Raw genomic sequence first — 23953 nt, forward strand, 5'->3', positions numbered from 1 at the left:
CCAGATCAGTGGACACTTGACGTCCTACTGCCTCAGAGAAAGTACATTCATCTGATAAAGTACAGCACCAAAGTTTCTTAACACTGCCTGGCTGGGGAACCATTTATAGCAATGGCTCTTCAGCTTTTGGTTGCTAGGATACTGCAACAGCAGTTTTTGCTTGGACACTTGGGATTATAAAATCATAACGATCATGGAGCCAGTTCAGTTAGAATTTAGCTTCTCTTCCTAACTAGACTTTGCATGTCATCACAGGACACCTGAATGCAATAGTCACAATTTGGGGTTGTTTTCTTTTTGTGCTCCCAGGTGAGCTTTCTGTGGAGGAGGCACAGGACCCTTTCCTGGTGAGCATCCACATCATCGCAGACCCAGGGGAATCCCAGCCCCTGCAGGAGGCCATCGACAAGGTGTTGGCTTGGATCCACCCAGATCTGCCGCTGTTCCGGGTCTCGGAAAGGAGGGCCTGCCGGCGGCGGAGGAAGGCCCCGAAAGCGGCGCAGCCTGCGCTGGCGGTGGTCCTCTTCCTGCAGGAGGAGTACGGCGACGAGCAGATCCTGCAGCTGCACCGCACGCTGCAGCGGCCGCCCTGGCGCCACCACCACACGGAGCGCGTGCCTAGCAGGTTCCTGCCCTACCTGCCCTGCAGCCAGGACTTCTTCACGCTGGCCCCCGGGACGCCGCTCTGGGCTATCCGGCCCGTGCACTACGGCCGGGAGATCGTGCGCTTCACCATCTACTGCCGCCACGACAACTACGCCGACATCCTCAAGTTCTACGAGCTGATCCTCAGGCGGAGCCCCAGCCAAAGGAAGATGGACTTCTGCATCTTCCCCATTTTCTCCAACCTTGATGTGGACATCCAGTTCTCTCTCAAGAGACTGCCCTGCGACCAGAACCCGGTCCCTACCGACTCCTCCTTGCTGGAGTTCCGAGTCAAGGACATCGGGGAGCTCGTGCCTCTCTTGCCCAATCCCTGCAGCCCCATCAGTGAGGGCCGCTGGCAGACGGAGGACCACGACGGAAACAAGATCCTTCTGCAGGTACCTGGGGACATCTGTCTGTGTCTGTTTCCCTGTCTGTCTGAGGGAACAGAGAAAAAGTGGGTTGGCTCTGCCAGAAACCCCAGTGACTGCCTGTTATAGAGCAATGAAGTTAAAAGGAGAAATCAATGACCCTTATTTTGGCCTCACACCTAGTAAGGGGTCCCTAGAATTCCTAAACAAAAGAGGAGGGCTCCTTGCACTTGGTTCTTTTCATCTTACTGTGATGGCCATGTGCCTCAGGCACACAGCTGCCCACCCCTGCCCTACCTCTTTACCCACCTGTGTTTGAGCACCCACCGGTGGCCTCTGGGTATTCCAGACGAGCTGTATCCCAGGGAATTTGTTATGAAAGATTCTTGAATGGACTCCTTCACATTTGGGGAGTTTTACAAATGTATCAGTCACTCCCACAGAGGAATTGAAGGAAAACCCATCTATGAAAATTGTGAGACATACTACATTCGGTAGAGAAGGTCCTGTTTCCTTCCTCACTCTGGTGTCACCCTCACCTTGTCCCCTTCCACTGCTGGACAGTAGGTTGTTAAGATTCGGTGACCACTTGAAAAATGACTTTCTCATGAACATTTTAAGGAGTAAGTGATGCCTGTGAACCTTCTGATTTCATCAAGTGTGGGAAAGGGTGAGGGGATGCATTTTAAGAATATGGAGGCAGTAGACCAGGGGTCCCCAAACTTTTTACACAGAGGGCCAGTTCACTGTCCCTCAGACCGTTGGAGGGCCGGACTATAAAGAAAACTATGAACAAATCCCTATGCACACTGCACATATCTTATTTTAAAGTAAAAAAAAACAGAATGGGAACAAATACAATATTTTAAATAAAGAACAAGTAAATTTAAATCAACAAACTGACCAGTATTTCAATGGGAACTATGCTTCTCTCACTGACCACCAATGAAAGAGGTGCCCCTTCCGGAAATGCGGTGGGGGCCGGATAAATGGCCTCAGGGGGCCACATGCGGCCAGCGGGCCGTAGTTTGGGGACCCCTGCAGTAGACCATCCTGCCTTTGCTCAGTTACTAGACACCTGTCTCTTCCCATCCTGCCAAGGGTCGTCCAACACTCTTTCAAGATCATTAATTATACCCTGAAATTCAAAATTCAGCATATAGATTGAAAAGTGTCCTATACCTGGCACTACCTAATAAATGCTTTCCAAACCCAGGCTTTCTTGAATCAACTTGTAAACCAGTTCAAGGAATATAGGACTTTGTTTTTCTGGAAAGGCCCTGCTGTTGGCTACCTGAAAAGAGAAAGTCAATAGCGAATTAGAGGCCATCGTCTTAAAAGGTGCTGATTGTTTTACTTGAATCACAGTTGAAGTTGCAGTTTTTGTTGGTTTTGGCATTAAACATCAGAACTGTAATGCATATATCACAGAATGAAGTGAAAAATTGGCACATGTGAGATAACTGCTTAAAACTACAGCAAGGAGACATTGCTCCAGTTAGGAAGGTCACCTTGAGGTATTTACTATTTATAGGACCTGGATAATTTTCAGATTTCCCTTTGAACTGTACAGATAAATAATATTGCTTTATTGTTCAGTGAACTGAAAGCTAGCTAGCGTTTGCTCTATATTCCCTTTTGAAATGTAACAAAAATTCTGTGTTAGAGGACGGCTGATTCTTTATGCAAAATATAATGCAGTTGAATAAGTAAATGTTAATGGGAGATTTTGTTTATACTATAAAACCAAAATGAATGAGATTATTTCTGAAGGGACTTCTTCATATTTGTAGTAATTAGCATACTTTTTTCCCAAAAATAGTAATATGTAGAAGAATTAAATTAATGTTGGCAGAAATGACTAATAGCTCCCTCATACATTTTGATTCTGGCCACTTGAACAGGTTACTAATACTCCATCACTGCAGAAAGCAACCTTCTGCTCTAACATGACAGAGATACCAGCTCAATTCTTTATGTTACTTTTAAAAGTAAAAATGTATATTGCATTCTTTAGCAAAGTTAAGACACTTAGGTCATGGGGAGAAGGACGAAGTTGAGAGAGCTCGTTTTTACCTACATTTTTCTTAGCAGCATGTATTTCCCAAGCTCTATTTTTAACTATAATTTTTAATATAAATGCTTTTGTTTCTATTGGGTGGAGTCACACATTGAAGAAAAATCTTTGTTGAGTAGTTTTTAATTACTTTCTTAAAATATAAATTGTATTTTGTTTCCTCATATTGCCTCACTGATCAAACATTCCATATTTCAGAGACTTACTCCCATTTAACTCCTCCGGGTGAGAAGCTGAGAACTTTTTTTTTCTGGGTGCTACTCTCCCCCTTATAAGAATTTGGAAATTTATTTATTTTTACTAAAATATGATAAGACAGAAAGAAAGCCTTTCTCTTCCTTAAACCCATCTTCCCTTCTTGCTTGGCATTGCTGGGTTCCGGAGAACAGGCCGGAGTGGGCACGTCGGCAGATGCCCAAGAACCCTCTGAAAAAGGCATCTTAGGAGTTTGAGTTAATGTCTGATGCTGCTAACCTGGAATCCAGGTCTGTGTTTGTGAATCCACATTGCTGAGAACCAACACTGTACTTCAAACATGATAGTTTCTCTTTATATGTGTCTCTTTACTTTTTATTGAAGAGTAACATAAATCATATCATAGGAAAAGTGCACACCTCATAAATATACAGCTCAGTGAATTGTCACAAATGGAACATTCATGTGATCAGAACCCAATTGGAGAAACAGAACAGAGAAACAGAGAGAAAGCCTTTTTTCCCCCACTCCTGGGACTCACTTCCCCCTTCAGTGAACATATTGATTACTCAATATTGCATTAAAGGTGGGGAGTAGTACCTAGTCAAAAAAGTTGGAAATGTTATGTTTTTTGTACTTGTAAGTAGATCTCATATTTTTAAAATAAGACTTAAGATGGCTGACAGATATAAACCATACAAGAAGTTTAGTAAAGATCATTAGATAGCTAAGGGATTTGAAGTAGAGGGAAAATATCAATAGGAAAGTAAGATACACCAAGTGTGACACCCACAACACAGGTTATTTTCTAATGCTGTCTAAGGCTGTGCTGGAAGTTGATAGTCACTAGCCACATATGGCCATTTAAATGTAAACTTAATTAAAATTAAATAAATTTTAAAATTTACTAGACACATTTCAAGTGCTCAGTAGCCTCATATGGTTAGTGGCTGCCACACTGAACAGCACAAATACAGAACATTTCCATCATCAAAGAAAGTTCTCTTGGACAATGTGGTTCCAGAAATAGGCCCTAAGTTTGACTTTCATTTTTGTAGCAGCACAGCAAAATGGAAAACCATCAGTGCAGTGATTTATGACATCTGTGAGGTAAAAATGAGCCATGCTTTAGATGCACAAGTGTTCCTGGTTCTGAGTCCTGGGAGCAGTGTCCCCACACCCTCTCATGCTCACAGTGGTGTCAGCAGCCAACCGTCAACTGTGCCTCTGCTACAGCTACAAGACCTCCCAAGGCTTGTCCTTATACAGGGCCTGCAGTGTGGGCCAGGGTGCCCAGCCACATGTCAGTTCAGGAAAGCCACTGCCCTGAAGAGGCTGGGCAAAGCAAGGTGGTCCTACCTCCAGCTCCTGGGGGCTCAGCTTAGTCCTAGAGAGAGAGAGAGATCTACCAACTGTTTCTCTCAGCCAAGCTTTTGGCAGATACTGAATGACAGTGAGCTTGGCTTCTTTATTCCCAGCTGAGGACCTAGGGTAGACCTGTTCCACAGAGCTGGTAAAGAAATCATGTATCTTATGAGTCAGCCAAATTGGCCTATGTGTTGACATCCTCTTAGTTCTGGTAAGGACATGGGACTGAACAGAAGGCCACCCTCCTCTTTTGGAGACCTGCCATGGGAGTGTTATTAGGCAGGTGCATTTTTAATTTTTCGAGGTAACTCCATACTGTTTTTCACAGTGGTTGCACCAGTCTGCATTTCCCCCAAACTCCACATCCATCCTCGCCAATACTTGTCGCTTGTTGACTTATTGATGATAGCCATTCTGACAGGTGTGAGGAGATAGCTCACTGCAGTTTTAATTTGCATTTCTCTAATGATTAATGATGTCGAACATCTTTTCATATGTCTATTGGCCATCTGTATGTCTTCTTTGGAGAAATGTCTATTCATAGCCTTTGCCCATTTTTTAATTGGATTGAGTTTTTTTGCACACCATCGGATTTAGGTCAGGTAACTGCCACTCCCAGTATTAGCAACAGCAAGTGGTACTTAGGTGCATTTGACTCCTGAACCCACACTGGCTGTGGAGCCCTTTGTTCTCTTCCAAGAAACCCCACAGTGACCTAGGCATCTGCTTTTCAACTTCAGTAGGCATAGAAATCCAGAGGCCTGGGGCCCGCCTCCAGAGACTGACCTGAGAGCTCCGGGCCAGGCCTAAGGTCTTGCATTTGTAACCAGCTCCCAGGTGCTCCTGCCTGAAGCACCCTCGCTGCACAGTCACCAGGCGCAGGATGTACTAAGGGCAGAGGCCTACTCAGGGGTTGCTTCACGTGGTACTCCCAGTGTCTAGGGGAAGTTCACTTTTAAAGTGTATTATAGTTGTACTTAGTAGGAGGCTTGGGACAGAACATAAGAATACAAGTCACAATATTGTGCTGCTCATTTCACCATATATATTAACATTTTACATACATATATGTGTGTGTGTATATATATATAATCATTATGTTGTACACTAAAAGGAATATGTTTAATGTCAATTATATATCAATTAAAATAAAGAAAAAAGAGAACAAGGTGGAAGAGGTGTCTGGAAGATAAGCAGAGCTTTCTAAAACTGTCTGTGTCCTGTTCCAGCCCTAAGCCTGATGTCCATGCACAGCAGCTACTCAGTAGACATTAGCTTGTCCCTCCTCCCGCTTGGGCTCTGGTGTCTCAGAGCAAGGATGCAGTGACCCAAGGGCTTAGGGCATCCACACACAGAAGCAGGAAGATGCCATATAAAGAGGCCACTGGGCACAGCAGCCTGCTACCGCCCCCGGGGGCGTGGCTCCCAGTGCAGACTGAGTAAACGGCTGTTCCCATCAGCCACACGCACACGCTGGGCTATTTGACCTGTGCAGATTACCCAGGGTGCTTGAAAGTCGCCCCCAGGAAATCATTTCCCAGAACATTATCTGGGGCTAATATTCTCACAGGATGTGGGAGTTTCTTCCTAAATGGGTTTCAGAACTTTCCATTAATTTTTTCTTTCGCTCCACCAGCCTTCCACCCTCCCAAGTGGAAGGTCAAACAGTACTTTGACTTTTAGGAACTTTTCACCTGATTTCTGGCTTAATGCTGAAAAAATGAGCCTCTGGACCCTCTGGAACATTATGTGAGGGAATCTGCCTCCCTCTTTGTCCTCTATTCAGCTTTGCCACCCAAAGAGTCTAGGTTCCACTATTTTGGACTTTTGTTGCCTCAGAGGAATCACTTTCTTCCCAAGGTGGTCAGGAAGGGCATCTGTGTGACAATCTAGTAAATATGTGCCAATGCAACTGTCATGGTCCCTATTCATGGCAGGCTCTCAGCAAACACCTGCTCTTAAAGAAAACAGAACCCCACAGGCAGACACCACCAGCCTCGGAAATTTAGAAGCGCCCACCCACGCACGGAGGGGGGGGGCTCCTGAGCCCTCTGTAGCACCCCCCCGGGCCCTCTGTAGCACCCCCCCGGGCCCTCTGTAGCACCCCCCCCGGGCCCTCTGTAGCACCCCCCCCGGGCCCTCTGTAGCACCCACCTGGGCCCTCTGTAGCACCCCCCCTGGGCCCTCTGTAGCACCCCCCTGGGCCCTCTGTAGCACCCCCCCTGGGCCCTCTGTAGCACCCCCCCGGGCCCTCTGTAGCACCCCCCCTGGGCCCTCTGTAGCACCCCCCCAGGCCCTCTGTAGCACCCCCCCAGGCCCTCTGTAGCACCCCCCCGGGCCCTCTGTAGCACCCCCCCCCGGGCCCTCTGTAGCACCCCCCCCCCGGGCCCTCTATAGCACTCCCCCCTGGGCCCTCTGTAGCACCTCCCCCCTGGGCCCTCTGTAGCACCTCCCCCCAGGGCCCTCTGTAGCACCCCCCCGGGCCCTCTGTAGCACCCCCCCCCGGGCCCTCTGTAGCACCCCCCGGGCCCTCTGTAGCACCCCCCCCCGGGCCCTCTGTAGCACCCCCCCTGGGCCCTCTGTAGCACCTCCCCCCTGGGCCCTCTGTAGCACCTCCCCCCTGGGCCCTCTGTAGCACCTCCCCCCTGGGCCCTCTGTAGCACCCCCCCCCCGGACCCTCTGTAGCACCCCCCTGGGCCCTCTGTAGCACCTGCTGGAGTCAGCAGTGGCCAGAACGTCTTCAGGCCCTTAGGCAGGAGCCCTAAACTTTCACACTGGGCAACCTCTGGCCGTGACCTCCTCCCTCCGCTCTGCGGACCAGGTTTGGAGAGGAGTGAGCAGTAGACCCTGAAGGGAAATGGGAACGTGTGAAGGGCCTCAGTCATGGGGAGAGACAGGCAGCAGTGGGCAGGGAGCCTGGACATGCTCCAGGCCTGTCCCACAGGGTGCTCTGTCCATTTGCTGCTGAAAGCTGTTGGTCGGTGTGTCACATTACCACCCCAGCTCCCAGGAGACCAAGTGTGACTCCATCTGCTGGCAGATCAGGCAGACTCTGTGTGCACTCTCCAGCCGAGAAAGGAAAGGGCTACACTTGATAGTCCTGCTCTGATCAAAAAGGACCTGAAGGGTTCCCAGCCTCTTTGCACACCCCCCTGCCCCCGGGACCTCACTGCATCCCTGCAGAGGGGCCTGACCCTGCCAAACACGAGAGCAGTGTGCGTCCCCTGGCTGACAAGTGGCTGTGATTACAACATCTCCGTGGTGTCTCACAGTGGGGCTCTCCTGTGGCCAAGGAAAATTTTCTAAATGGGCTTTAGACTCAATGACTTGTAATTAGAGGGAGCCTGGTGCAAACACACATTCTGCCTGGGCATGCAGATATCTCTAACCTGCTTTGGGGAGGAAGCAAGTCAACAGTATCTCTCACAGTGACTTACTGAGAATGTTATATAATGCTATTTAGTTTTATCCTTTATTATTTCAGTACTTCTAAAAATATTTTAAGCAAACATGTATTTCAGGATAATTGTTCTAAGAAGTCAGAAAGCATATAGAGAAGGGTAGAGAGGAAGGCTGTGCAGATCAAGTGTTGAGCTTCCTGAGCGCCAAAGCAGAAAGAGAAACCCAATGTACATTGTTTGATTGAAAAGAATTCCCGATCTGAAAACACAAACATTTCTGAGTGCTAAAGCTCAGGTTCCTTTTATAACAATTATTCAAGATAACTATGACTAGTCAGTCTTCCACTCCGACTTTTTGGAAGATGCAGAAATGTTTTTCATGTGGCCATGGATAGAGGAGCCCTCCCCTCCCCGTGCGTGGGTGGGCGCTTCTAAACTTCCGAGGCTGGTGGTGTCTGCCTGTGGGGTTCTGTTTTCTTTAAGAGCAGGTGTTTGCTGAGAGCCTGCCATGAATAGGGACCATGACAGTTGCATTGGCACATATTTACTAGATTGTCACACAGATGCCCTTCCTGACCACCTTGGGAAGAAAGTGATTCCTCTGAGGCAACAAAAGTCCAAACTAGTGGAACTTAGACTTTTTGGGTGGCAAAGCTGAATAGAGGTGAATGATGACACTTAACAGCTGCAACCATTCATGTCTGTAGGCCATTAATGTCTTTACTCTGGAACAATGGTTTAATGCCTATGATTGCTATTGATTAAAGAGTTGAGAAGAGGAAATAAATTAGAAATGGCATTTAAAAAGCCTTAAAGTGACAGGATGGAAACAACCACGTGGACTTGTGGAGCGCCCTTTCTCCCTGTGAATGGTCAGTGTTCCTATTCTCACAGGGCTCCTCACGCCTGAGCCCACTCCTTCTGCACCCTCTGGACTCCGTGCTCACCTCCCCCGCCCCACTGCCTGCTTGCCAGTTCCCAGTGTCAGTGGGTTCGGTGGGCTGTGCTTTGAGATGTTTCTTAACTGCAGCTGGGTAGAACTTTAAAGTTGCATACACCATGCACTCTTCTGTAGCAATGCCTTCCACTTACTAAGCGTATATCTGATTCTTTCATGGTCCAGGCATTGTATATATATTATCATTAATCCTCAAAAGCTAAGAATTGTTTTTACCATTTGGTAAAACAATTTGGCCTCTGAGCCAAAGTTTCCCATCTCTTTCAGATGCCAGATCTATGACCCTGAGCAAGTTACTTGCCCTCTATGTTCCTCAGTTTCTTTATCTGTCAAGTGGGGATAACACAAGTGAGTGTCTCATGGATTGCTGTGTCAGCCGGGCTGACTCCAAGAGACGTACATGTAATCTGGCATAAGGGCCACACACCATCATGGGAGCAGGCAGAGAAGGCTACGCCCAGGTGTTAGACCCGATATCGCCCCCAATCAGTCCAGGCAGGAGAAAAGGCTGATGCAAGTTAAGGAAACCAAGGATATGCTGGAACCCATGGGGACAAGCTGACCTCCAGGTTTGTCTGTCACCACTTCAATTTCATGTGATATAGTGACCTGAAGAGAAGCTGACATCCTTTGTCACAGACCTAAAATGCACCTTCCCAGGTTCACTCTGGCAGAGACAGCTTATCACCAGTCCAGTTGGCTAGATGGTCTGGGTCTTTCACCTGATAATGTTCTCTGGCAGGGGGGGCTTGCTATAAAGGTCTGTTTTTGGGTGAGGCCACTTCCTGGGCTCTGAGGTTCAGGGTGGAGGCATGGCGACATTGGCTGAAAATGGCTGGATAAAACTGTTGGCTTGGTTCGCTGTCCAAGTGAGGGTGTAGGGTTGGTTTGATGGTTGCCTGGGCTCTCTGGCCAGGCTTAGTAGACATAGGTGACCGAGTACTAGTCTCAGCAGTAGTCAGGGAAGGAATTAGCTCACAGCCCTGGCACATCAGCAGAACAGGGCCCAAGGCTGCATGGCTCTTTGTTTGGGGACCCAAATCCGGCTAGACTGTGCACTGAATTTCTTGAGCAGATAGGCCACCATTTTGCTCTGCAGATGGGAAACCCCATGCTGTGCTCTGTTTAAGTGTCACTGTGAGGACAGCTTCGAGTGCCACTGTAAGGACAGCTGTGGACAGGCTGCGCAGCTTCCTGTGTGCTCCTGTCAGGTCTCCAGGTCAAGCAGGTGGGAGGCTGTATTCAGCAGCGGTGGGGCTACAAATTAGTTTCCCTAACCATGTGGGCCCCCAGATGGGCCCCCACACAGGCCCCGAGGATGGCAAGGCTCTTGTTTCGGGATCAAATTAGGTAGACCTATGCACCAATGTCCTTGGCCTGACAGGCTAGCATCCTAATTACAGATGGGTAGGGCTGCTGGCTGGGTCTCTACTCAAGTCCCACTATAATTGAAGTTGCAAGATGGGCCCCAGAAGTTCTGGTTAGGTTCCCATGTTGTGTTGGGCTGGAAGTTGTATTGAGCTTTGATTGTAACTATAAATTACTTTTCCTGCATGGTTGCAGTACAGAACAGGCCCCGGGGCCAGCAAATTCCTTTAATTCACAGTCAAATCAGACAAACATGTACGCTAAGCTCCCTGAGCACATGGTGCCACCATCTTGGCTCTGCAGACAGAGTCACTGACCAAATTCTCCATTAAAGTGCTGTTGTAATCAGGGCTGCAGGGTGGCTACCAAGATGCCCAGGAGCTCTGGCATGACTTGCTGCTCAGCAGAGTTGGAGACTATATTCAACAGTAGGTAGAGCTATAGATTAGCTTCCCTGCCTTGGGGGCAGGGAGTGTTGCACACATAGGAGGCCCCAAGGCCCAAAAGACTACGACTAATCAGGCAGGCCTGTGCACCAACGGTCCAGGCAGGGTCACGGGCCTGTCTCTGCAGACAAGCAGAGTGACAGTTGATCTGCTCACTGCAATGGCTACTAAGTGACTAATGGACAGGTAGCATATACAGGCTGGACAGAGAGGTGACTCACCTCCGGGAGGGTTGGAGCCCCACGGCAGGAGCATTCGCCATGCTGCTCAGGATGGCACAGTTTAAAATGCATGAAGTGTTTATTTTTGGAATTTTTATTTAATATTTTTGGAGCACAGATGAGCACACATAACTGAAACCATGAAAAGCAAACTTGTGAATAACAGGCAACTACTATAGATGTTGGCTATTCTTGTTGGGGGAGCAAAATCAGGGAACACCTATGTCACCATCTTGGTGACATCATCCCAAGGAAAAGGATTTAGAATGGTAACTCCTAGCACTTAGTAAGGTTATTAAGTGTTGTTTGTTGCTGTTGTTGTTGTTATTATTATCACTACCATCACCACTGCCATCACTGTCAGAGCTACTAAACCACTTGCCCTGGGCCACTAAGCTAATAAGTGAACCAGTGAGGATTCAAATGCACAGAGGTGGCTATACTATTAGCTGAACTTGGTGGCTGCCTAGGGCATCCCAGCTTCAGAGGCCTCTCTCCAAACCACTAAAAGCATCTTTGTGCCTGAGACTGAATTCAGACCCATCTCAGCCGCAGACAGGATTTACTTAAATTATTCTTAGGAGATACAGGTTAAAATATTTAGAAGTAAAATGTTAGGAACGCCACAAATTGCTTACAAGTGATTCAGCAAAAAAGCTATATGTAGATTCTATTACATATAAATATTATCATACATATATGTCTACATACAAATAAATTATCTAAATGGTATAAACATGTAAAAATGTACCTATACATGTGTAGATAAAGGAAGGCAAAACAGTTGTATCTAGGCTGGGCCTTGTACTAGTCTTTCAACATTTTACATTTTAAAAGTTTCATAGTAAAACATTGGAGAAAAGTGCGCGTATTTTCAGCCATTTTTAGAGGGATAGTTTTAGGCACCTTTCACCAGTAGTGCCCATTGCATATATATTGTCAGATTTTCATTTAGCATATAGAAAAGCTGTCATATACTAGATAAAATATAGAACAAAAACAATGCTTCTCTACTAAGTTGAGTAACTGAAGCTGCATTTTAATGTGCGTTAGTGACCAGGAATCCTCATATCTGACCTCAGAGCCAGTTGAGGTGGGGGGGGGGGGGCTGGATCGGTAACACTCCGAGGAAGCATGTGCAGTAGTTTGTTTATGGCAGAACTTGGCAACTGAACTTTAGAAGGAGGTGATAAGGCCCTAATAGGCCATGTGGACTAAAGATTTGCAAAAAGTTTAAGGCTATCATAAAAATGTCTGTAAGTAGGAATGAACATAGTATGGGCAGAAACTTGAGCATTATCACGCTGAAGGACAAGGCCTCCTACCTGGGAAGAGTGTGGCCTGCCCCTGAGCTGCTGTTCCTTGGCCTCTGCTCACACGGGGCTCTCCGGCTTCCATCAGTTGCTGCTGCCCTCATACTGGCACGTGGGAATAAGAAAAGTCCGGCAACAGTGTCAGATACAGTCATTGGTCCTCCTGGCAGTTGTTGAATCCACACAGGAAAGAAAATAGAATTATGTATAGAAATAATAAAATAAACAAGCCTATAATACTAAAATGTTTGTGTTGAGTTCAGAAATAATCATTTGTTCATGTTTGGTATTTTAAGAATTTGTTGTCTTAGAGAATTTGGTCTATAGAACAAGTGATCAACCTGTGCTTCTGATTTAAAATATAGTTTACAATTGATTTATATTTGCAGTTTTAAGTTGAGAAATATAAGGGTAAGTTTTAGTAAATTTATAGCATTGAAACATTTAAAAACATTTAATAGCCTGACCAGGCGGTGGCGCAGTGGATAGAGCGTCGGACTGGGATGCGGAGGACCCAGGTTCGAGACCCTGAGGTCGCCAGCTTGAGCACAGGCTCATCTGGTTTGAGCAAAAGCTCACCAGCTTGGACCCAAGGTCGCTGGCTCGAGCAAGGGGTTACTCGGTCTGCTGAAGGCCCATGGTCAAGGCACATATGAGAAAGCAATCAATGAACAACTAAGGTGTCGCAACATGCAATGAAAAACTAATGATTGATGCTTCTCATCTCTCCGTTCCTGTCTGTCTGTCCTTGTCTATCCCTCTCTCTGACTCTCTGTCTCTAAAAAAAAAAAAAAAAAAGATTTAATATTTTCCATGTTTATATGTTTAATTGATTAGATTTACAAAAGTTAAGTACCTAAAAGATTTTGTTTATTAATCAGGCCACTGAATGACTTAAGAAGAAAATCAATACATTAAATGTATAAATCCAGGTGAAAGATATTAAAGGAAATTAGTTAAGCTGAAAGAGCCTTTGTAAAAATATGTTAATTGCTAACATTTTGCTAGATTAGTTAATAGAATAATAAGATTTAAAAGTTGAATTTAAATCAGTAAGTTTAAGAAAAAAATGCGACTTGAAATTGGGAACTTTAATTAATTGAATATTAATTTTTCAAAAGTAAAAGTAACTTTTGGGTGTTTTTCTGTTCACAAAAACAGATCAGAAAACCTACATTGGTATTCCAGAATTTTACTGAATAATGGAAGGATAATTTAACCCCAGCCAGAACTAATCCAAGTTTAAGCCAGGTCTGGGCCACAAGACAGGGGATGTCCAAGGACCAAACTACTGAACTGGGTGAGTTCAGGACCAGGGAGACAGACAGTTCTGGGAGCCCATTCTCACTCATGGTGTTCTGAGAAAAGTTCTCTTTACTCAGGGCTTTCCCAGATCCCATGGAAAAGGGGGTCTGGCCCATCCCCTCAGTGGTCGTCCGCACCTCCAGCGTGAGCCCAACCTCAGTGACCCCATACCCATATGCCTCCTCCAGCCCTGATACTATAGCAGGGTAAAGTGGTTTGCAGTTCTCCAGGCAAATGGCCAACTGACTACACATCAGGTTGTTGCCACACCTGCAAATGCAAGCCTGCAATGTCTTATCCTTTACAACATATTCATTGCATCCAATCTTGTCTTCAGTGAAAATGTTTATTTATTGGACATATTCATTGCACATCTATCAAGTTGTCCCATCTTTAGAGCCTTCTGTTTCTGCATCTGTGTCTTGAATAGCAAGGACTTCAAAGACAGGGTTTTAAAAAATTTAATATTTTTGCTTTCTTTTCAACCGCCCAAGAAATCCCACACATCATTCTGACCAGGAGAGCACCTAAGGACATAATGAGTAGGAAAGTGAGTTATTGACATATTCCTGGCATGCTTCTTATTGACTCATGAAACTTTGAGGTGCTGTCCCAAATTCTGTTTGCTAAGTAGAGGCATTGTTATGACAAGACTAATCCTAACAGCTGGCATTTTTCCCCAGTGAGGTAGATTTATGGAGAAGATTAGATCTATCTTTGCTCTTTAGAATCTACAAGGACAATGACGTCCATGAGTTCTGAGGAGGGCGGGACGAAGATTTTGTTCAGCCTGGGTCTTTGTTCTGTGGGGCTGTGAGTTGATCTCTTCTGATGTAGGCTGCCCTGTTTCTGGCACAAGCATTACAAATATAGTCAGTAGTTCTCTGTTTTAAATGAGTTAGCGATAACACTGTAAGAGGAAACTTATGTAAGCCATAACAGTGGTTAGAACTGATGGGAATTCAAGGCTAACAAGCAAGTTTTGTTATTAAAACAATTTCAGATAAGAACAAAGTAAAAAAATTATTTAGAGAGGAATGTCACAGTGGAAACTCCTTCTTCAGAATTTCTATCATCCGTATCATTTTCCAGACAAAGGTTAATTGAGAGGACAACTTCAGTGTACTTTGGCCAAAATAATTGTATAAAACAAGGGTGAAAAAGTGAATGCTAATCTAGGTAACTAACACAACAGTGGGGGATCAAAGAGAAAAGGATATTTCTACGTGCGAGCTGTGCCTCTCTCACTAGATTTCTCAGTGCAGATTGTACAAGGCACACTTTTCTGTGTCTCGGTTTTCACAGTTTTTTTCAGAATCACAGATACTTGGAGTTAGACAGTCGTAAGAGTTTACATCACAGAGAGTAAGAAGGCTTTTAAAGTTTTGAAGGGTATATATAATAATGGAAAGATATTGGCCCAGTAGAACCAAGCTTCTATGTCGATTAGGCGTCCCTGATTCGACTTCCCCGTGCAGTGAGACACTCCTGCTTAGCAGCAGGCTGGCAGCCTCTTTGAGACTACTCTTGAGGCAGCTATAAGGATGCTACTGATCAGTGCTGACACTAACTGCCACCGGAGGAAAAGCACAAGACCGACACACAGCGTTAGTTGCAAGAATCACACAGGCAGTCTATTACTCACTAATCCTTTTGGCGTGCCTGGTACAGTTTAAGGGGGGGCCCTCGGTGTACTCCTCTTGGCTGTCTTTGGTCAGAGCTCAGAGCGGAGTGGAGACAGTCCACAACGTTGGAGTCTGGGCGACTACCTCAGCAGGGGGCCCCCAGCTTTAGTACCTTTTCTGACTAAAGCCTTCTAAAAGGTGTCAATCTACAGGATTATCACCTCAAACCACCTTTTAGGGAGTTCCTTGCAGGGAACCCCTTTTATGTTAATCTACTGAAACATTACATCAAACTACTTTTTTTTTTTTTTTTTTTGTATTTTTCCAAAGCTGGAAACGGGGAGGCAGTCAGACAGACTCCCGCAAGCGCCCTACCAGGATCCACCCGGCACGCCCATCAGGGGGCGATGCTCTGCCCATCTGGGGCATCGCTCTGCCGCAATCAGAGCCATTCTAGCGCCTGAGGCAGAGGCCACAGAGCCATCCTCAGCGCCCGGGCAAACTTTGCTCCAGTGGAGCCTCGGCTGCGGGAGGGGAAGAGAGAGACAGAGAGGAAGGAGAGGGGGAGGGGTGGAGAAGCAGATGGGCGCCTCTCCTGTGTGTCCTGGCCGGGAATCGAACCAGGGACTCCTGCACACCAGGCCGACACTCTACCACTGAGCCAACTGTCCAGGGCCCAAAACCACTTTTTAAGGTGTTCCTAAGGAAGCTTCTTATTTATGTTAATTTACAGAGTTATGACATCAAGCCACTTCTTATCTATGTATAACTCCACACACACACTAACTGGACCCTGCTCAAAAGTCAGAGTCTGTTTATCATATTTGTACACTCTATATTAATTCCTATCCAGATGGCATAACTTCATTTAATTTCCTTAATTAATTTTAATATTCTATCTTAATTTTATATATTTTCTATTTTTTTATATTTCTATATACTTAATTACTATAACATTATATTAATTACTACAACAGATATACTATCTAGTCATTCAGAATATCACTGTCAGTAGCCATAGAAATAGGTACACACCCCAGGCACAAGCAAAAAATAAAGTCTAGGCATAAGAGGGGATCAGAAAGTTGGCCTAAAACAGCTGTCCCTGGTCTGCCTGCTGGGAAGCTTTTTCTGGTGCCTGGGACTCCTGCAGAAGTTGTTTCAGTTCCCTGGAGGGGGATATTTTGTTACAGCTTCCCAGGAGATTCTTCTGTACAGCCAGGATTGCAGACTACTGGCCCATGTAATCCAGTGAATTCCGCTCTCATTTCTGCTTCCCTCGGCATGATTTCATGATAGCCTCAGTCTTGAAGTCTCTGCCTGGCCGATATACTGCTCACAAAAATTAGGGGATATTTTGTAGCTTCATATTCATCTTGAAGTATCCCCTAATTTTTGTGAGTAGTACACATGAATTCGCTGATCCTGAAGGTGTGTGGGGGCTGAAGCTGTGGATATCCAGGAGATGACTGTGGTGACTGGCAGTTTGTTTTTACAAGTTCAGTATTTTTAGATTTCACATATATGTGTTTCATTATCTGACATATATGTGTTTCATCATCTGATTTATCTTACTTAGCATAATGCCTTCAAGGTCCATTCACGTTGTCACAAATGGCAGGACTTTTCTTCTTTCTACTGGTTGAATGATATTCCATTGTGTATATATACACATTTTCTTTATCCATTCATTCATGGATAAGCACTTAAGTTGTTTCCATATTTTTGGCGATTGTGAATAATGCTGCAGTGAACATGGGGTGCATGTATCTCTTTGAAATGTTGATTTCATTTCCTTCAGATATATACTCTGGAGCAGGATTGCTGATCATATAGTAGTTAGTTTTTAATTTTTTGAGGACCTGCCATCCTGTTTCCATGATGGTTGTACCAGTTTATATTCTCACTACCAGTGTGCAAGGGTTCCCTTTTCTCCACATTCTCTCCAACATGTATTATGTCACCTTTTTAGTAACAGCCATTCTGACAGGTGTGAGGTGACAGCTCGCTGTGGTTTCAGTCTGCATTTTTCTGATGACTGATGATGTTGAGCACCTCTTCATGTGCTGTTGGCCATCTGAATATCTTCTTTGCAAAAAATGCCTATTCAGATCCTTTGACAATTTTTGATTCAGATTGTTTGTCTTCTGTTACTGAGTTGTATGAGTTCATTATATATTTTGGGTATTAACCCCTTATCAGATACACGGTTTGTGAACATTTTCCCCTATTCTTTGGGTTGTCTTTCAATTTATGGATTGCTTCCTTTGCTGTGCCAAAGCTCTTTAGTTTAATGTAGGCCCACTTTGTAGTACTCCAGCCCACTGGGAACTACCAGTGTCACGTGGAAAAACCTACTCAGGACACAAACTTACATCAAGAGGAAGAGGGGGAGGCCTGCCAAGGGAAGCAAAGAAGACCTCCTGAATCTCCTTCTCCCTCAGCTTTTTTTTTTTTTTTTTTTTTGTATTTTTTTCTGAAGTTGGAAACGGGGAGGCAGTCAGACAGACTCCTGCATACGCCCAACCTGGATCCACCCAGAATGCCCACCAGGGGGCGATGCTCTGCCCTTCTGGGGCACCACTCTGTTGCAACCAGAGCCATTCTAGCACCTGAGGCAGAGGCCACAGAGCCATCCTCAGCACCCGGGCAAACTTTGCTCCAATGGAGCCTCAGCTGTGGGAGGGGAAGAGAGAGACAGAGAGGAAGGAGAGGGGGAGGGGTGGAGAAGCAGGTGGGCGCCTCTCCTGTGTGCCCTGGCCAGGAATTGAACCCGGGAATCCCGCACGCCAGGCTGACGCTCTACCACTGAACCAACCAGCCAGGGCCCTCCCTCAGCTTTTATTGATCAGAAGCAGAACAGAGGTAACAGGATTACAGGGAGGGAGGTTAGGTGATAAGGGGAAAGGATGACTAGTGACTTTTGCTGACAGGGAGAAAGGGCTAATTTTGGTCAATACATTATTTTTCTTTTGCTAAGTAACAAGCAGAAAGAAAGGGGCAATCTAGAACCTCTAGGCTAATTTCCTAAAGCCCATTCACATGCATTCCTTTGCACAAAAGTCACTCACTCACACAGCTTCTTGGTGTTTGCATCCAAGAGACATTCACTCAGGGCTTTTTATTTTTTTATTTTTTTACAGGGACAGAGAGAGAGTTAGAGAGAGGGATAGATAGGGACAGACAGACAGGAAGGGAGAGAGATGAGAAGCATCAATCATTAGTTTTTCATTGTGACACCTTAGTTGTTCATTGATTGCTTTCTCAGATGTGCCTTGACCATGGGTCTTCAGCAGACCGAGTAACCACCTGCTGGAGCCAGCGACCTTGGGTCCAAGCTGGTGAGCTTTTTGCTCAAGCCAGACGAGCCCGTGCTCAAGCATGCGACCTCGGGGTCTCGAACCTGGGTCTTCTGCATCCCAGTCTGATGCTCTATCCACTGCATCACCATCTGGTCAGGCCACTCAGGACTTTTAAGTTCCCCAACCCAAGTCATAGAGGGTTCAAGGTTAAATGGGTGATTCCCTACACCACTGGTTTATTTTAGCTTTTGTTGCCTGTGCTTTTGGTAACTATCCAAGAAATCATTGCTTAGACAAAAGATCTTTTGTCCTGAGTTTTATCCTAGGAGTTTTACAATTTCAAATCATACATTTAAATCTTTGATTTGTTTTGAGTTTATTTTGTGTGTAAGGTAGGCAACCAGTTTCATTCTTTTCAATGTGGCTGTGCAGTTTCCACAACACCATTTATTGAAGAGATTATTCTTTCTGCATTGTATAACCTTACCTCCTTTGTTGTAAGTTAATTGACCGTACATATATGGGTTTATTTCTGGCTTCACTATTCTGTTCTATTGCTCTTTATGTCTATTTTAGTGACAATAACATATTTGATTACTATACCTTTGTAATATAATTAGACATCAGGAGGTGTGAGACTTACAGATTTGTTCTTCTTTCTTAAAAATGCTCTGGTTTTGGGGGGGTATTTTGTGGTTTCATACAAATGTTAAGATTGTTCTATTTCTCAGAAAAAATGCTATTGGAGGTTTGATACAGATTGCTTTGAATAGTATGGATGCTTTAGCAATATTAAATATTACAAACCATCAACTCAGAGTATCTTTCCACTTATTTTTATTTTCAATTTTTTTCATTAATGTCATATAGTTTTCAATGCTCACATCTTTCACCACTTTTGTTCAATTTATACCTAAGTACTTGTTGGGCAAATAAGTTGTAAAATTTGTGTTATTTGGTTTTGCTCACTTTGATTATTAAAAATGGCGCTGCCCACGTGGGGTGGCTAGTTGCCTTCATGCTTGGGAAGGGACTTGGTTATGCTAATATGTGCTAGAGGAGGGATTATCCTGCCAAGGTTTTAAAAGGAGGAACTAGTAGGCCATTTTGGAGAGGAGGAGACCACGTTGTTCCAGGGGAGAGAGGCCACGTGTTTGGAGGAGAGGAAGCAGTCAAGATGGCCGGATGCTGAAGGAGAAGCCAGTTTGTGCAGAGAGGAGAAGGGAGATAGGGAACCAGAGGGGATAAGACTGGTGGGGCCTTTGATTCTAGGAAATCTCAGATGTGTCAGTAGCTTTGTGAGCACTGAATGAGTGGGTTTTGGAGCCCAGTGTGTTTGTGTTTACTCACTTGCCAAGTGCGAGCTAGGAATAAAGGTAATGGCTCACCAGGTCTTGCCTGTGCAGTTTCATTACCGTCTGCCTGAATAAAATGCAAACCTGCAAAAGCTAGGCAGCTGTGATGGTGGCCGTGGATACTGGCTTTACAGTACTTTATTCTTTATGATGCAGTTGTAAATGAAATAACTTTTTCAGTTTTTCTTTTTGATAGTTCTTTATTAGTGTATAAAATGCAACAGGTTTTTATATATTCATTTTGTATCTGGCAACTTTACTGAATTTATTGTAACAGTTTTTTTGGTGAAATCTTTTGGGATAATATCTTGTAATCTACAATTAGTAATGGCTTTACTTCTTCTTTTCCAATTTGGATGTTTTTTATTTGTCTTGCTGAATTGCACTGGCTAAGACTTCTAAGACTTTGTTGAATAGAAGTGGGGAAAGTGGGTATCCTTGTCTTGTTCCTGATCTTAGAGAAAAAGATGTCAGCATTTCACTATTGAGGGATTTCAATATCTTGCCTGTGGGATTGTCATATATGGCCTTTATTATGTTGCTGTACATTCCCTCTATACCCTCCTTGTTGAGCATTTGTTATCATAAATGGATGTTGCATTTTGTCAAAGGCTTTTTCTACATCTATTGATATGATCATGTGATTTTTATTTTCATTTTGTTAATATCATGTATCATATTGATTGATTTAATTTGTGAATGTTGAACCATCCATATATCCCAGGAATAAATTGCACTTGATCATAGTGTACGATCCTTTTCATGTATTATAGAATCCAGTTTTCTAATATTTTATTGAGGAATTTTTCATATATATTCATCAGGGATAATTAGCCTATAATTTTCTTTTTATCTAGTGCCTTTGTCTGTTTCTGTTTCAAGGTAATGATGGCCTCATTAAATGAATTTGGAAGTGTTCCTTTCTCTTCTATTTTTTAGTAGGGTTTAAAAAGGATTGGTATTAATTCTTCCTTAAATGTATGAGAGAATTCACCAGTAAAGACCTCTGATCCTAGACTTTGTTTACTAGGAGGTTTTGATTACTATTTTAATCTCCTTACTAGTAAAAGTTCAGTTCAGATTTTCTACTTCTTCATGATTCTGTTATTCTTTAGGAATTTATCCATTTCTTCTAGGTTGTTCAATTTGTTGGCATATGATTGTTTTATAGTTGTCTCTTATGAGCCTTTGTATTGCTGTGGTATCCATTTAATGTCTCCTCTTTCATTTTAGTTCTCTTTCTTCTTGATGAATCTACTAACTAAAGCTTTGTCAATTGTGTTTATCTTTCAAAACACTAGTTTTTAGTTTTATTCATCTCTTCTATAAATCTAATTTATTTATTTATCCTTTGATTTATGCTTTGATTCTTGTTATTTCCTTCTTCTGCTAATTTTGCTGTTACTTTGTTCTCGTTTTTTAAGGTTCTTGAGGTGTAACCAAAGTTTACTTGAGTTCTTTCTTATTTTGTTATGTAGGCATTTATCACTATGAGCTTTCCTCTTAGAACTGCTTTTGCTACATCTCATAAATTTTGGTATGTTCTGTTTGCATTTTTATTTGTCCAAAGGTATTTTTTTTTATTTTGTTTTTGATCCTTTGGTTTTTCAGGAGCATGTTATTTACTCTCCATATGTTTGAATTTAGTATTTCTCTTATATTTAATATTTAGTTTTATACCATTGTCAGAAAAGATGCTTGATATGATTTTATCTTCTTAAATTTAAGTCTTTTTTTGTGACCTGACATATGGTTCATATTGGAGAATGTTTCATGTGCTCTTGAGACAGGATTTTCTATATATAACACCTTATCTTCTGCAAACAGATCAGTTTACTTCTTTCTGCTATGGATGTCTTTTATTTATTATTCTTGCCTACTTTTCTTGGCTTGTACTTCCAAGTACTATGTTGAATAGAAATTGTGAGAGGAACAGGAACCCTGTCTTGTTCCTGATTTTAGAGGAAAGAATTTTAACTTTTCACCATTGAATATCATATAGGCTTGTCACATATGGCATTACTTGTATACTCAATTTTTTGAGTGATTTATCATGAAAAATGTATTTTATCAAATGCTTTTTCTAAATCTATTGAGATGATCATGTAATTCTTTCCCTTTCATTCCGTTAATGGGGGTGTATAACATTTATTGACTTGTTTATGCTGAACCACCCTTGCATCACAAGGATAAATCTTACCTAATCGTGGTAAATTATTCTTTTAATGCACTGTTGAATTTGGTTTGCTAATATTTTGATGATTTTGGAACCTATATTAATCAGACATATTGGTCTGTAATTTTCCTTTGTGGTAGGGCTTTTTAAACAGTTGGGATTTTGGCCAGATAGCTCAGTTGTTTAGATCATTGTCCTGAATTGCAGAGGTTGCCTTTTCGATCCCCGGTCAGGGCATGTACAGGAACAGATCGATGTTTCTCTCTCTCTCTCTCTCTCTCTCTCTCTCTCTCCCCCTTTCTCTCTCACTAAAATCAATTTTTAAAAATTTAAAAAGGAAGGTTTAGCTAAAACAAAGGTTACCCTACTCTCTGATTCTGAAGGCAAGAAGAAACGAAAGGATAGAAGAAACTTTCTGATGGCTCATAGAAGGAATATACTTAGACAGAAAACGCAAGCCAGAGGAACAAATGGAAATGGAGCATTTTGCTCTGTGAAGCATTTCAGATGCAGCTTGTATGGAATGCATTATGCAAAATAAAGTTTATTGTATTGTATTTCCAGCCAAACAATGTATATAATCTATAGTAATAAATATATATCTCATTTTGGACTCAAAGCATTAATCTAGTTACTCAAAAGAAAATACAAGTAGAGCAAACAGAAGATGAAGATCTTGAGACACTCATTGGACTAAATTTCCCCCTCTCCCCTTGGAAGAATGTTCCAGATTCTAAATTGAGGACTTCATTAACGGCACTATTACTGTGTTGTGATTGTTAAATTTCCTGTAAGGTACGCACTACATACTAAGATCGGCAAGTTATTTTTTTTCCCAAGCTTAAAGTAAAGCTTTGTGTGTGAAAATAAGAATAAGCTGAAAAGATGGTAGTTGTACATTATTTCATCTAGAAAATATAAAAATCAATTTTGTTTTGAAGGTAGGTGTTAAACTGAAATAGCTATTATACCCCAGAGAATGGGGCATTGTGCTCCTCTCTTGACAATTCTTTGTTGTTTAATTCTTTAGAATCTTCATTTTTTTTTAATCCTGAGAGATTGAACATAGCCTTGTTAAGAAAACAAAAATAAAACTGTAATCAAAGTTTTAAAATAAAGTTAAAAAAAAACCGAAAAGGTTACCTACCAAATGGGAGAAAATATAATATTTGCAAAGCATACATCTGATAAGGGGTTAATATCCAAAATATAAGAATTCTTAAATTTAATAGCAAAAAAATTTTTTGATTAAAAAGTGGGCAAAGAATCTGAATAGACATTTTTCCACAGAGGACATTCAGAAATCAACAGGTACATGAAATCATGCTCAATCACTAATCACCAGGGATAAGCAAATCTATACCATAATGTAATACTACTTCACACCTGTTGGAATGGCTGTTATAAAACAGGAAATCACAAGTGTTGTCAAGGATGCGGAGAAAGCTAACCCTTATGCACCATTGGTGGGACTATAGATTGGTGCACCCACTATGGAAAATAGTATAGAGATTTCTTAAAAAGTTAAAAAAAGAACTACCAAATTATCCAACCATTACACATCTGGGTATTTATCCAAAGGAAACAAAAACACTAGTTCAAAAAGATATTTGTCCCTTTCATGTTCATTTCAGCATTAGTTCTTAAATGGATGAATGGATAAAGAAATGTGGCATATATATACAGTGGTATTTTATTCAGCTATAAAAAGGAGATCCTGCCATTTTGACAACATGGATGGAATTTGAGTGCATGAGCTCACTTATATGTAAAATTTTAGAAAAAAGTCCCTGGCCAGTTGGTTCAGTTGATAGAGTGTCAGCCCTG

At 43.1% G+C, this 23953-nt stretch overlaps 1 protein-coding gene across 2 annotated transcripts in view; it reads left to right on the forward strand.

The window, feature by feature from the left end:
- FAM124A (family with sequence similarity 124 member A) overlaps positions 1–23953 on the forward strand; it is a 78700-nt gene that overhangs the window by 35967 nt on the left and 18780 nt on the right. For both annotated transcript variants that reach the window (XM_066237235.1, XM_066237236.1), the window contains one exon: positions 310–1043. In XM_066237235.1, coding sequence (XP_066093332.1) covers positions 310–1043 — 734 coding nt within the window. The remainder of the gene's footprint in view (positions 1–309; positions 1044–23953) is intronic.

This window comes from Saccopteryx bilineata, chromosome 6, assembly GCF_036850765.1.
Source record: "Saccopteryx bilineata isolate mSacBil1 chromosome 6, mSacBil1_pri_phased_curated, whole genome shotgun sequence".
Lineage (NCBI taxonomy): Eukaryota > Metazoa > Chordata > Mammalia > Chiroptera > Emballonuridae > Saccopteryx > Saccopteryx bilineata.